The sequence below is a fragment of the Sinocyclocheilus grahami genome, unplaced genomic scaffold (genome assembly GCF_001515645.1).
Source record: "Sinocyclocheilus grahami isolate Dianchi unplaced genomic scaffold, SAMN03320097.WGS_v1.1 scaffold473.1, whole genome shotgun sequence".
Lineage (NCBI taxonomy): Eukaryota > Metazoa > Chordata > Actinopteri > Cypriniformes > Cyprinidae > Sinocyclocheilus > Sinocyclocheilus grahami.
In genome coordinates, this window is record NW_015505652.1 from 482206 (window position 1) to 498060 (window position 15855).

Below are 15855 nucleotides of genomic sequence, written 5' to 3' on the forward strand. Positions count from 1 at the left end.
TAGAACACAAAATAATTATTTTGAAATTCAGTGAGGTCTAAACAACATTGAACTCCATTGACTTTCATAGTACGGACAAAAATCAGGAACATATTTGAAAAGGTTTTCCTTTGTGTTACACATAAGAAATAAAGTCAAAATGAGCGTGAGAAAATTTCACTTTTGGGTGAACTATCCCTTTAAACTATTGTTAACCCTACAATACACTAACCATCCAATGTCCATCCATGTTCAAAAAGAGGTCAGGATACTGAGATGTGCAGTACAAAATAATCTACACCACATCCCCTTAAAAGCGATGATTGCAGTCTAAAACCTGCTCAGAATGGATCACTATTTTGGTTCTTCAGATCCACAATAATGGACTGTATGGAGCATTGCCCAGTAGTCCCTGCTCTCATTCTTTCATAAAAAGACTGTGCTGTTCTAGCAGAGGCTACTGACACTATCAGCATCAGTTTTCAACTTTAAAATGGTCCTTCTGAGAGCTTTTTAATCACACATTGTTGACTAGCTGCAAAAACTCCTACAGAACTTTTAGGTTTTTACTGGAAGGGGAAGGCTCTTCAATGATTCTTGTTAACCCTACAATACACTAACCATCCAATGTCCATCCATGTTCAAAAAGAGGTCAGGATACTGAGATGTGCAGTACAAAATAATCTACACCACATCCCCTTAAAAGCGATGATTGCAGTCTAAAACCTGCTCAGAATGGATCACTATTTTGGTTCTTCAGATCCACAATAATGGACTGTATGGAGCATTGCCCAGGAGTCCCTGCTCTCATTCTTTCATAAAAAGACTGTGCTGTTCTAGCAGAGGCTACTGCGCTATCAGCATCAGTTTTCAACTTTAAAATGGTCCTTCTGAGAGCTTTTTAATCACACATTGTTGACTAGCTGCAAAAACTCCAACAGAACTTTTAGGTTTTTACTGGAAGGGGAAGGCTCTTCAATGATTCCGTGTAGCACCACAGATTCAGAAAAGAACCCCTTTATCGTGGACATTTTTGGGTTCTTGAGTTGGTTCTGGTTCTTTACAGATAAAAATACAGTCCTGATGTTACGGCTATAAATATCAATGTTCTTCAGATCGGCGTATTGTTTTCCCAAGCTCTTGAAAACATAAGAACATAGCTGGTTTTCTAAAGAACTAGAGAAAAAAAGTTATTCAAATTATTCTCCTATTGAATCAAGGAGTAAAGAGTAAAGTTAGAAACCACATAGCACCAATCCGCACATCCACCTCAGAAGAATCAACTGCACATATCTGTGACTTTTCACTACAAACCACATTAAGATGCAAAATTTGAATTGGACAACAACAAACAACCCCTGATCTGAAATCTGCTTCCAAGAAGGCGCGTTCTGGTGAGTCATTATCCGAGGTCTAATGGAAAATGAAGATTCCAGCGGGAGATGACAACCACTAGAGACCTCGTAAGTTATTCTGACGAAGACGTTATTTGTTTAATTGGGCATTGTTCATCTGTATTAGCATTAGAGCGATAAATGTCTTCATTACTATAAATGGATGGAAAATTCCCTCCATCTGAGACGGAGTATGTTTTGATGAGATTAACGCAATGCTTCATTTGATATGGTTAATAACACATAGTCTGTAAGCGTTTCTTGCCAAGACTTGAAGTGTGTGAAGTTACAAGATACTGTGTGAGGTCCCGAGATCTTGTTTCATTTTAACAACCATTGTCAAAAGATAATAGAGATCTCTATTTTCAGCCCACAGTGCAGTTAAGCGAAGGCAGAATCAGGACAATAGACAGGGCCTTGAATTCATATTTTATTAAACAACCACAACATGCCATCAGTAGCATTCATTAGGCAAGCCACAACTGGAATAAAATCATTAAACAGGGCATGAAATGAGAAGGGAATCTTATCTAAGAGGAATGCAAGTCAACACCCTGACATAAATCATTGTTACAAATCATAATGTTACTACATATTTTTCAGCTCTAAATAAACATCCTCATATCATCTCTGTAAGGTGGTGCATTTGGCATGAGTGATCAGAATGAGGCCATTTATTTAGACCACCATATAAAATTCATGTAATACATGACATTAGGGAACATATTAATATTGTTCAGAACGCTCCGCTTAAGCATATGTAAATACACATGAATGGGGTCAGCGACTCAAGGGACCGTGCGAGCAGCATAAAGAACTTGATTCATCACGGCAAAAATGAGTTGGAAAACCAGAAACAGGGGCTTCTGGTATTCAAAATGCTAAGACTCTCATGCTAAGAAAATCATAATGCAAAATAAAAATAATTTGCATTAATATGAACTACTATCGAGTTACAAAACCTAAACCTTAGACGTAACTAAAAAGTACATCAACACTTCAACAGTTTTTAATTACTTCACTATCTTCAGAAACACCATAGCTGTCAACACTACAGGTAAATGGGATATTCATCATTCTCTCATTTTTCTCTGACATGAGCTCATCTCATCTAATGACCTAAGAAATTCCACATTAACCTACCTCATGGTTGTGCCTTAAAATCAAGTAGTCTGGTCGGACATCAAATGTCTGTGATGCCTAAAAATGCTGTGTACACTCTAAAAAATGCTGGGTTGTTTCAACCCAACTTTGGGTCAAATATGGACTAACCCAGGAACTTGATTCATCACGGCAAAAATGAGTTGGAAAACCAGAAACAGGGGCTTCTGGTATTCAAAATGCTAAGACTCTCATGCTAAGAAAATCATAATGCAAAATAAAAATAATTTGCATTAATATGAACTACTATCGAGTTACAAAACCTAAACCTTAGACGTAACTAAAAAGTACATCAACACTAAAACAGTTTTTAATTACTTCACTATCTTCAGAAACACCACAGCTGTCAACACTACAGGTAAATGGGATATTCATCATTCTCTCATTTTTCTCTGACATGAGCTCATCTCATCTAATGACCTAAGAAATTCCACATTAACCTACCTCATGGTTGTGCCTTAAAATCAAGTAGTCTGGTCGGACATCAAATGTCTGTGATGCCTAAAAATGCTGTGTACACTCTAAAAAATGCTGGGTTGTTTCAACCCAACTTTGGGTCAAATATGGACTAACCCAGCCGTTGGGTTAATTTTTTACATTCAATTTTTAACCCAAAAGTTGGGTTGAAACAACCCAGCATTTTTTAGAGAGTAGGCAGGCAGGCAGCTTACTACAGTGAGAGAGACAGACTATGAGTGGAAGCTATAATTTAGACATAGACATTTTAAATACTATCTAGTTGAGTTGTTTACAGTTTTATTTGTGGTCATCTAAAAGGCCAATAAGCAATTCATCTGCCCACTAACATTGTAATGTGACACCCATTCTTTCGGGCCATGGATATTTCACTCCAAGTAAAAGATATAAAATACAACTAAATGCGCACAATACATCAGTTATTCATAAAACAAGACTACATGCACTTTCCATTTATAAAAGTAAATGACCTACTTGAATATCAACGTTGTCTAAAATAAGAGAAAATATATAAAAGTAAAAAGCGGTCTCACAGCTCACTCAGTTTCTAATAGTATTATTATTAGGATTAATTTTAGACGATCTTTCAAGCATTCATTAAAACGTATCAATATCTTCTGGTCAAATTCTATTTCAACTAATCAAAGCCCTTTATTGTCAGCGAAAGTCAAACGGGGAAAACCACAAGATTTATTTACTTTTAGTAAATTTTAGATTTAGTCTGAATATGTAACGTTCGGCTAATTTCACAAAGAAACGTATAAGTAGTCCAAAGAGTCACTTACATTATTTCATTGAAGCTCGTCTCGTTGAAGAAGCATTATCTCTCTTCTCCTGTTCGAACAACTTGTGAGAACTTTTGAGAGGCAGCCCACCATCAACTTTCACGCGCCACGCCAGTGATTAACACACACACATATCATCATCGGAGATATGTGTAAATTAATTGCACTATCTATTTTTTAACCTCGGATGAACCTGTTCTCCGAGCAGACAGATGCTGGGTAAAGCGTTAACAAGAGTTTACTAGACAAAACTGTGCTTGTCCAACCGCTGGAGGCAGTTCTCAATAGAGCCCCACCCTTCAGTGAGAGAAATCCCGAGGAGACCCCAAAAAGAAGAAAGAAAGAAATACATGAATACTTTGCATTAGTGTTTGGTACGCACTGTTGCTAGGATTAAAAACAGTGTAGAACAATGTATAATTAAGCATATGATTACTTTATATAAAATGTCTTATTTAGGTATAGGCTAATAATACACACACGTGTGAAGGGAAAAAAAAAAACGAAAAATAGATGAGAAATATAATATTAATATTTTTTTTGTGTAATTTTAAATTAACTATGCATTATATAATTTTTAATTAACTACATTATATTAACTATATATAGGCTACAGTAAACATACACTCGTTAGAAAGACAAGTTGAGCAGAAAACAACAGGAACTGTCTATTGTAATTAGATGCTTCCTGAATATGCACACTGAACTGACCATGTTCAGTCATGCATAGGGCTGAACAGGTTGTGACTAGTAAAAAATGACCCATCATAACATAACTACACTCAGTGTATATTATCTTTAGTGCCTTTGAAATACAATATCATCCCTGTCTTTCAGTTTGCAGGAATACTTACTGCGGCACATTTTACTGTTACTGCCACCTGGAATGATTCAAAAATCAACATTATGAAAAAAAAAAAGCATTTATGACAGTGAAGGAGAAAGTATGGAAGCCTGTTTCTACCATGGAAAAAGGTAATTGTGACGTTTAAAACTTACAATTCTGACTTTTTCTCACAATCCTGAGTTTGTATCTAACTGCGAGATGTTAACTCCCTTGTGAGACACTAAAAAGGAAAGTCCAAATTCTGAGATATAAACTCGTAATTGCAAGAAGAAAAAAAAGATCAGAATGAGATAAAAAGATGCAAATTACCTTTAAAATCTTTTAATTATACTAGTAGTATCAATTTGAGATTCAGAATCTCAACTCAGAATTCTGTGGTCACAATTATGAGATGTAAACTCAGAATTCTGAGGAAAAATATACTGAATTGTGATATGTAAATTTGGAATTGCAAGAAAAAAAGTCATCATTTTGTATCTCGTGATTGTAACTTTTTTATTTTTTAAAGAATAGCGAGTTTATCTGACATGTAAGATAAAAAATTGCAATTACTTTTTTTTTTTTTTAATTCCGTAGCAGAAACAGCTTCAATAAGAAAATGACTGAAAATCTTTTGAATTTAATTCAGCCGAATAATCTGCACACATTTTCAATTTGATATGGTTTATAATTGCCATTGATTTAAGGCTGTCTGTGCAGAGATCCAAAGTTAACACTATTATAATCCTTATTCATGTTCTAACTGCATGTGTGCAATGCTTATTGTTCACATGATTCAATGCATACACCTTGGAAAGCAGCACATTATGACTACATTTAATAATCAACCACCAAACGTGCACTGCAAATGACCAATAAAAGAGCTGACCAAGAAAATATTTATTGTTGTTCAGAGCAATGCATAACTAACAGCAGAAAACAGTTACTATGTAAACTAACTGCAGAATCCTTTCACCCGAAGCATACACATAGAAGTGAACGGAAAGTAGTTAAGGGCAAAATGTCTCTAAAGCTCATATTGCAGAGAGCTTGAGGTAAGATGAGAATTCCTGCTTAAAAGATATCTTGAGACATGCTTCCATGTCCATGCATATCTAACCAAATTGTTGTGAAGCCAGAAAAAAAAAAACATTAAAACACCTCAAGCCATGAATATGTATGAACTCCTCAGAATTTGAAATGGTCTTTCATATGCACCTGATTTTTTAGTGCTGTATCTGTATCTCATCGGTCTAGTAATGAGCAACTATTGACATCCAATATGGCAGTAACAGATGTTGTATTGAGTGATGGGGGGAGGGTCCTGTGGCGTGTCTCTTTTTGATACAGATGGGGCTAAGGAAAAGGCCCTTTTTCAGTTCCTCTGGGCCTCTGATAAAGTGGTTTTAGGGGGGACAGCACAATGGTCTCATTCTTTGCCAGTGGTTAGTAGCTTCAGGGCCTTCTGCAGATTCTGGATGGCAGTGCCCACATCCTCATATTGCAGTGCACTGCCTGCATATTTACAGTATTTCTGAGCCCGAGTGAAGTCTTCTGGTGTGAGCCGCACATCACCTGTAAAAAGAAAATATTTACATGAGTTAAACTTGAGACACAATATATACACACATTACTGTTTAAATTACTGGATAAGTTTAAAAAACAAAACAAATGAACACTTTTATTCAGCAAGGACATATAGAAATGTATCTATTTAAAGTGATAGTGAAGTCATTTACAACTTTTTAAAAGATTATTTAAAAAACAAATCCTGTTCTTTTCAATTGTTTTTTATTAAAAATCCTGAAAAAGTAGCTCTTTTCCCACTTTTTGCACAACAATTGTTAAGCACAACAAAAGTTTTCAACATTTATGACAATAAGAAATGTTTCTTGAGCACCAAATAAGCATATCAGAATGATTTCTGAAGGATCATATGACACTGAAGACTGAAGTAATGGCTGCTGAAAATGCAGCTTTGCCATCACAGGAATAACTTAAAGGGGTCATATGATGCTATTTTAAAGATCATTATTTTGTGTATTTGGTGTAACAGAATAAGTTGACATGCTTTAATGTTCAAAAAACACATTATTGTTCAAATACTGTACATTATTGTAGGTCCTCTATGCCCTGCCTCGCTCAAACACTTAGTTTTCCAACAAAGCCCCCTCCTTTGACAAGCACAGTGTGCTCTGATTGGCCAGCTGACCCAGTGCATTGTGATTGGCCGAATACCACAAGCACGCGTCGGAAATGTAACGCCCCTTACCATAATCGCGAGCTTCAGCTTTCGAAGTAAATAGCAAGACAGTTACTAATGTCGTTAGTTTTACCATCAGTTCAAGCCCGAAAGGGCAACAGAGTCGCGTGACAGACACAGTGATGATGCAGTACACAAGCCGCGGTTAAGATAGCTGACGTGTTAGGATTTCTGACAGGCAGTTCACTCTCCTGTGATGTGACCCTGTTCCCCTCACACACACACACACACACGACGCGTTACTCTGCGCTGCGCAAAACTCCGCATTTGAGCAGTCAATAGCAAATACTTAAACTAATAACAAAACATACTTACAGTCGCTGATCCGAAGCTCCAGATTGTCATAGCAAAGTCGGAATTTACCCCTTTTTTATTTTTAGAAATAGCCTTTGTGCACAGCCAGCCTTGTACTCTTCTAGGCTAAAAAAAAAAAAACCGTTGTCCATAAAATGCGTTGCACAAATTCGAACATCTGGGTTGTGCTGTTCTGTTGTAAATAAATCTTAACCAATGATTCCTAATTGCATCTACTTCCGGAAGGCCAAATAAAGTGCTTTTGCTTTCGCACTGAATCACACAGCGCCTTCTTGACATGGCTGCATCAACACTACTGCGGTTCCTGAAACCACGCCCTCTTTCTTTGCGTGCACATTTGGGCGTCATTATGCTAATATTTCCACATAGTGACGTAGATATGTGAGGGTGTGTTAGAATGAGCCATTTTAGGTAGGTGTGGTTGACTCTTAACTTTTATAAAGAATATCTCTTTGGATTTGAGACTTTAGTCTTTGCAACTTTACAGATCTTCTTTATGCACCAAGAGCTTGTAACACTCCAAAGAGAAAGGAAAACTTGAAATCGCATCATTTGACCTCTTTAACTTAAAGCTGCAGTCCCTAACTTTTTTGTGTTCAAAATTTACAAAATTTATATAATAATCGAGTACACCATGAATCCATTTTCCAAACCGTGTTTTTGGCTTGTCCTGAATCACTATGGTACACCTATAATACGTGTTTATATGCAGATTATTTTAGACTGGTTCCAGTAGGTACCGCTGCAGAGTAGCCCAGTACCTGTGTAATTCCTCATAGACATAAACAGAGAGAAGTAGCTCCGGCTACAATGTTATTCCACAAGACGCACGCAGTTCTGTTTATTAACCGCTAGAGCGCCAAAAGTTACGGACTGCAGCTTTAACTTAACTTAGCTAAAACTTAACTTAATGTTAAAGTAGAAAACATTTATTTTAAATTGCAATAATGTCAAATAATTGTTATTACTGTACTGTTGATTAAATAAATGCAGACTTAGTATAAGGATAAAGATTTAAAAAACTAAATTTAAACTTTTAAACAGTATAGCGTATATTAAGTTATTTAAAAAACTATTAGTAAATATAAAAATGAAATAAATATAACATGAGACAGATATTACCAGAAAGCTTCTCTGCTAGTATTTTAATGATTTCCAGGGGAAAATTCTGGGAAAGCCATGCACCAATTTCACACATGCATGTCTTTCCAGTGCCCACCAGCACATTAAATTATAGGGTGAGATGAGGTTGAGCTAGTTTATGAATACTTAAGTTAAGGCATTTGCCAGTGGGCATATGAAATATTATAGTCATGGTGCACGAATGCCTTTACCACAATGTAAACTTTGCTGGCTCTCACAGTGACACTCTGAGTGACAGTTTGAGCTGAATCCATAATGTGGGAACCAAATAATGAACTGGACAGAGACGACCACCAAAGCACTTGTGAGCTTTCAAAATAGTTTTAGGTACAGCATTTCTGGGAACCTACAAAGATCTCTAGATCCTGTCTCCTCTCCAGTATTAATATTTAACCATAATACATTTTTGCCTCATTCAATAGCACTGCTTGCACCTCGATTAGTACAATATACACACAGTATGGGAAGAGTATAACCACAGAACTATCTCAATTGAAATGCTCGATTTCAAGAACATTTCAACAAGTTACTACACTAGTAATGTTGTGACCTTGGTCGTCATTTATTTTGGCCGTAGAGGGGGTGAAATATGGAACAGAAGGTATATTTGTGCATTTATGGGTCTCAAATTGGTTCATCTTTGTGTCATTCACAAATATTCATCTACTTGTATGCCGATCAATTGAAAAGAACACAGAAATAACTGGAAATGCTTTACGAATTAGTTGAATATTTGAGGCCTGTATGGTTGGTGCAGCTGGACGGAAAGGGTTAGTTCACCCAAAAATGAAAATTATCCTGTGTTTTACTCACACTCAAAGCATCCTAGGTGTATATGGCTTTCTTCTTTCAGACGATTCCAATCAGAGTTATATTAAAAATTGTCCTGGCCCCTCCAATGCTTTGAGGTTGAGTAAAACACAGGCTAATTTTCATTTTTGGGTGAACTAACCTTCACCCAAGACTATAGCTTGATTAGGTCTTTACACGTGACTGCTGGTAAGCACAGGTTCTGTGACGCAAGGATTTGTTTGTTAACTAGGACACATTTCCCAGTTACACTGTAGTAACATGATCCACCCTGGGACTTGTTGTAATTGGTAATTGGTTTGTTATTGTTTGGTGTAGGCAGAGCAGTTGTCTCGGAGGCATGTCGGTATATCAGCTCGTTTGCTGATCTTGTTCATCACTGTCCTGCAAGTACTGATCACCATTAACTACTTTGAAAATAGTGATTAGATCAGCATGAGTTGAGAAAAGGGATTAAATTCATTCAATTCGAAGTCTTTTAACCTATTTATTAGAACGGGAGTAAACCATAAGGATTCAGTATGATATGAGGGGCTGTACAAGCCATAATTCATTCTGGCACTCTCACACACTTACATTCTCCTTTCACATACATATATTTTTGCTTTCACACACTTACATTCTCCTTTCACATGCATACATTTCTACTCTCACACACATACATTCTCCTTTCACATACATGCATTTCTACTCTCTCACACACACACATACATTCTCCTTACATATATTTCTGCTTTCACACGTACATTCTCCTTTTACATACATGCATTTCTACTCTCTCTCACACACACACATACATACATTCTCCTTACATATACATATATTTCTGCTTTCACACGTACATTCTCCTTTTACATACATGCATTTCTACTCTCTCTCACACACACACATACATACATTCTCCTTACATATACATATATTTCTGCTTTCACACGTACATTCTCCTTTTACATACATGCATTTCTACTCTCTCTCACACACACACATACATACATTCTCCTTACATATACATATATTTCTGCTTTCACACGTACATTCTCCTTTTACATACATGCATTTCTACTCTCTCTCACACACACACATACATACATTCTCCTTACATATACATATATTTCTGCTTTCACACGTACATTCTCCTTTTACATACATACATTTCTACCTTTTTTTGGTATCCATTACTTCCTGTTTAAGCAGAAAGTCACTCTCAGACCAGGAAATACACGTGCAAGACTTGCTCAGCTCTTCCTCACAATTTTACAATGATGCTATTCAAAGTCATCCTGTTTTCTTTTCAAATACATATTTTAAGTTTTTAATTTTAAAATATCATTATGTAACCTACGTGTTCTACAGATCTGTGTACAAGTGTTATGATACTGATTTTGATCGTATTGACAGGTCTCAACGCTAAGGACATTTTCTACTGGCCCGGTTTGGCCAGTGATTAAAATTTTTTACTTGCCCTGGCAAAATTTTCCCAGGCCTTGCCACAATCAATCAATCAATAAATAAGACTTATTGTTTTCATTTGTTGACTGTAACATTGTATTGTAATGATAACAATTTTTGCACAAATAGGTACAATAGTTCAAAGATAAAACTGAAATGAACCACGCTTTTTCAGGTCTTTCAGGTAAGTCTAACTCTATTCCAGTTAAGGATGCACTGATCAGGATTTTTCGTGACCGATTCCAATTGACAATTTTTTTTTAACAATCAAATGAGCTGATTCCCATACTCGTTGCCAATTTATTTGAGTTTTTATTACTTTAATTTATTTATTTTTACATTTATTAAATGTTTATTTTGCTCTGTTACTGGCCAAACTAGACTTGAACAAACAAACAAACAAAAATATATGCAACATGAAGCAACTAAACAAAACAAAAACATCAGACGGGATGAATTAATATTTTATTATTACACTTTATTATTATTATTAGTTTTATTACCTTAATTATATGTATGTCTGCACTATGACTGTAGGCTGTACTGGAAGCTCCTGACACCAAGATGAATTCCCTGTGTGTGTAACACACTTGGCAATAAAGCTCTTTCTGATTCTGATGAAAATGCAAATACAATCTCTGAAACCAGGTGTCGCTTATAGAACATAGCAGCGTTTCCAGCATTTATTGCTGTACGTAGCGGTTCGCTTATTAACATTCCTTTAATATTTATTTAACTAAGGTAAGAGGAAAAAGAAAATGCCATCGAAACTTTTCTGAAGACAGTCAGTTCACTTAGTGAAAATAGCAGTCTTTTTTTAGAGCTATCATATGCTATTTACACTAAGTGCAAATTGCTATAGATTATATTTATAGCCACTTATCTAGCAGGGTATTCTGCTAATTCCTTACTGCAAATAGTGGCAATTATCTGCACTTCAGCATTGTAATACATTATAAAACAGTATGCAATAATAACTTGTGTCAATTTTAATTTGAATTCAAATTATTAAATGGATGCCACTATTGGGACATACACCTACACCTACCCGATACTTTATTTTCAACTTTTTGATTATTTCTTTCATTATTAAAAATAAATATTTTCTGATGTTATTTGAAATTTGAAAAGGGAGAAAAAAAAGTTTGCCAAAAGGCAGATTCGAACCCGGGTCGATCGCGTCAAAAAGGAGTTATCATCTGCGCTACTGAATCTGATGATTTATAACCGTCTTTTGTAATGATGACTAGACCAATCAATCACACTTTGGTGGGTGGAATTAATGTAAGCCTCTGCCAACAAGGTGGGCTATTTGCACTTAGTGTAAATAGACACTCCGATTTTTTTTTTTATTCCCAACAATTAAACAGTTAAAGTTGCCCACAGAAAACAGGGGGTGCTGCACACCCACTTCCCGCGCCTATGCTGTCTGTCTGGTGCAGTATTTTCTCTGCTTGCGCGACTATTCTCTCCTCTTTGTGTCCGTCTTCAGCGCATCTGTCTTACAGATAATATATCATGATGATCATTACGTTTGTGTTACCAAATTGCAACCTGCCCGCATTGTTTTTAACCTGGTCGTTTTTGATTACTGTCAGTTTAAATGCCGGCATTGCCAGATATTGAAAAACAAACAAAATCTAAAAATAAATAAACAGCAATCAGTCCAAATCTTGAGTCATGGAAATAATATAAAGATATCGCTGTCCCTAACTTGCAATCTCCCACTTTATTCACTTCCTAAATTAAGTGGAAAAAAAAAACCCATAGACGCGTGTATCTGGCAACACGATTGAGAGTCTCAATCACAACTCCCTCACTAATAACTACTATTACTGCTATTATTATTTTACTATAATTTTTTATTATTTATAACTACTATTTTTTGTCTAACTAATTACAGTATTGAAACAACAATAAATAATATACAAATTGTTTATTATTCATTAATTCTTAGCTTCTGAAAAAAAAAAGTTTTTGTTGCTTGAACAGTTTCTAATCCCTGGTTTCATGGATGAATGCACTCTTTTTACTTTGGTCTGCGCAATATCAAATAAACAGGTTTTTAAATGGGTTCAGATATTGTAACTCTTGGGAGGATGACCCCTACCCAAATCACCTCACCTTCAGATCCTTGTTATCTATCACCGATTAGTGTCTCATGCAGTGCAAACTTTCAATCCAATTAGACAATGTGATAGCCGATATGTTCTCAGAAAGAACTCAATGGTTCAGAAAGGATGGTTTTGAAAAGCAATTTGCAGTATGACAATGCAAACTTTTCACATTGAGGTTATATTTGTGTGTTATCTTCCTTATTTGCCCCTGTCTGGGTACCAGTTACTATAGCAGACAGACTTCAATTAGCCAAAACAATATCAAATGATACTCCGTTTTTAATGAATACACGTCTGGTTGAGCTAGAAAAGCTACTTTTTGTCATCTGAAATTTGTATCTGGACAAATTACATTGTGCATTACAAAATTCTCAGTCTGCTCTATTTCTGGCAATTGCAGCAATAATAGACAGTCATTGTATATGAAATGACCTCACTCATTAGCCAAATTATTCAATTGGCAGGCTGAATGCCAACAGCAGCGTTGGGCACAATCTGTAATAATTCTTATTAAAGGTACATTCCAGTGACACAATGGCTGGTAGTAAGGGAATGTCATTTTGAGCTTCATCTGTGGCCGTTCCCACCAACAATGGAAAGCCAAAAGAGTCAATCTGCTTTCCATAAAACCTTAATTTATTTCAGAAAATCCAGTGCAATGTCTGATTTTTTTCCTCTGGCTTCATGAGCAGAAAATAAGGTCCATCATCTGTGAAATGAGGTTCTATGCTTTCTGTCACGACTGTTTGCGGACTTCAGTGAAATTGGATTTCAGTGTAGAGGAGTCATCTTCAAACAAAAAGCTTACCTTCCTGGGTATTGTTTAGAAGTGAAGGATCGACCACTGGCATGGTTCGTGGAACAGGCACTGGTTTGACGGGCTGTGCTGCTCCAAAAGAAGGAAAAAAGTCCATTAGCTCATAACTATGAAAGCGCTTTTTGCATTTGCAATCATGGCTGATAGGATGTTGAAAAACTGTAATGAATGAATTAACTCGCCCATTTATTTTAGACCGCTGTAACTGATTTAGATGTAGATGCACTCAGCTACAGCTGAGCACAATCTTTCCATGGAAGAAAAGAACAAAAGGTAAATTTTATTTAAAGCAAAGTTCACTTTGGTTTCATCTAAAGAGTCTGAGAGCTGACACAGTGAAAATACAAGAGCAAGGAAATGACAGCATGCTATGTATGATCAAATTAAGTGGTTGCACCTCTGGGGTGCCATGTTGCAGATTAGTCATTTCCGTTTCTGAAAGCCGAAGCACTAATCACAGAGGACAGCAGTTACCAGGGGAAACATGCCCCTCATGGGGACCCTCAGCCTGCCTTTCTGCGCTTTAGAAAGAAAAACAGGAACCCTGAACGTGAAATATACAAGCAAACACGCTACAGCTCTGTCCCAGTCCTCTGAGAAGTACTAATTAACCTGTACGTTTGAGTCACGGGATTTGTGTTATGAATGACAATCAGTTTTCATCAATCGCTGCCCACACAAACTGAGCAAATACTGATTTTAAATTTTATCAAATGCATGGCTGTCCATAAACAAGAAAAAAAAACATGATTCCTAAGTACACAAAGATTTTGTAAGAGCAGTAATATTGTAATATATTATTACAATTTAAAATAACTATTTCCTATTTTGATATATTTAAAAATATAATTTTTTTTTTTTATTTCAAAGCTGAATTTTCAGCAGCCATTACTCCAGTCTTTAATGCTACATGATTTGGTGCTCAAGAAACATTTCTTACTATTATCAATGTTAAAACAGTTGTGCTGTGCAACAGTGATATATTTTTTTCCCGATTCTCTGATGAATAGAAAGAGCACACGAACAGCATCTACTTGAAATATTTTTTTTTGTATAATTATAAATGTGTTTTTAATGTCACTTCCTAACAATTTAATGCATCCTTGCTGAATAAAAGTATTAATTTCTTACTTACCCCAAACTTTTCAATAGTATTGTATAGTGGAAGCATGGCAGATGGTTATAAAGTACACTTAAGCTCAGCTAGCTTACCTTCTGGATGGGGAATCTCTGCAGGTGTATTGGCTGGGGCGTGAGACCCAGGAGGTATCTGAATATTACTGAAATTGGATGCTGGGGGTTGATTTGATGGGTGGCCGTGGAAAGAAGGCTGAGATTGGGGTGGATTGTGAGGAGCTTCTGAAGGACCACCACCCTCTGCACCAAATTCATCATCTAAAGTAAAGAGGAAAAAAACAAGCAAATATGTTCACGCAAACAGCATTAAGCGTTGTCAACATTAAGCTTGTGAAAGCGTCCAGAAAGTTCAACTTTGTTTTGGGAGCACTGATAAAACCAATGCAATTCAGAATGAAGTTATCCTTCCTGGAGTCATTTTTCCACAACTAATGGAGCTCTGAACTGTCTGCTGCCAGCACTAATCAGACTTTTCAGTTTTCTCACATTATCCCATTCAGTGCTGAAAAGATGCCTATGTTCACAACATTTTTTTTCTCACATAAGTTTATCACGAATACAAATCATGGAACAAATGAGTCTCACTGCCAGTCAAACTGTTTGAGGGCTTTAGTTGTAAAAGCCTTTTTGAAGAGGTTGCTTCAATCGGAAAATATCAGGGCCACTTCCTGTAGTCAAGGAGAGACTTGGCAGCACAGGGAAACAAACACTACACAAAAATGTGAAATTTGGACACGCAGAATTTTATCAGCCGAATCTATTATGCAAGTGACATTTTAGCATGACTTGATTTAAGCTTGAAACATTTTTGCTCCTCAAAACCCTGGAATAAGTTGATGAGGACAGCCATTACACGGAACCAATTCCAATCAATTGCAAGCTGAACCCTAAGACACCCCAAACTGAGTGATGAATATAAATAAACAGAACAAGGGGGGAAAAAAAAGGCAAGAAATTTCAATAAACTGCGGCTGGGTTCTTCTATTTGAAATTTAACAACCATACCACATTCATAATGTTTCTAAAACCCCTGGGCAGATTTGATTTCGCAAAAATATTATATTACAGTAAAACACAGTTTAGAGGTTAGCACCATATGTATTTGCCTGCATCAGCAAAATTTAATAACAAGGTAAAACTTCAATATAACATTTCTTCACAGGGAACAACTAAATGAAGCAT

The 15855-nt window shown here is 36.2% G+C and overlaps 2 protein-coding genes across 9 annotated transcripts in view; both read right to left on the reverse strand.

The window, feature by feature from the left end:
* Positions 1-4050, reverse strand: part of adgrg6 (adhesion G protein-coupled receptor G6) — a 42253-nt gene extending 38203 nt beyond the window's left edge. For all 8 annotated transcript variants that reach the window (XM_016235669.1, XM_016235663.1, XM_016235668.1 and 5 more), the window contains exon 1: positions 3797-4050. In XM_016235669.1, coding sequence (XP_016091155.1) covers positions 3797-3798 — 2 coding nt within the window. In that variant the 5' untranslated portion in view covers positions 3799-4050. The remainder of the gene's footprint in view (positions 1-3796) is intronic.
* A 1118-nt stretch (positions 4051-5168) lies between these two features.
* Positions 5169-15523, reverse strand: LOC107553419 (vacuolar protein sorting-associated protein VTA1 homolog). Its single transcript, XM_016235606.1, has 4 exons — positions 15496-15523; positions 14749-14931; positions 13528-13605; positions 5169-6197 (listed from the first exon to the last, which is right to left on the reverse strand). Exons 1-4 carry the CDS (start codon positions 15521-15523, stop codon positions 6052-6054), a joined length of 435 nt encoding a protein of 144 aa, XP_016091092.1. The 3' UTR covers positions 5169-6051.
* Positions 15524-15855: the final 332 nt, after the last annotated feature.

What these genes read in the sequence shown, in the direction of transcription:
- LOC107553419 (XM_016235606.1), bottom strand. Translation starts at nt 15,523, where the DNA reads ATGGCTGTCCTCATCAACTTATTCCAGG. An exon ending in AGAGATTCCCCATCCAGAAG is followed by an intron (nt 13,606 to 14,748) that starts GTAAGCTAGCTG and finishes CTTTTGGAGCAG; the next exon opens with CACAGCCCGTCAAACCAGTG. An exon ending in TCTAAACAATACCCAGGAAG is followed by an intron (nt 6,198 to 13,527) that starts GTAAGCTTTTTG and finishes TTCTTTTTACAG; the next exon opens with GTGATGTGCGGCTCACACCA.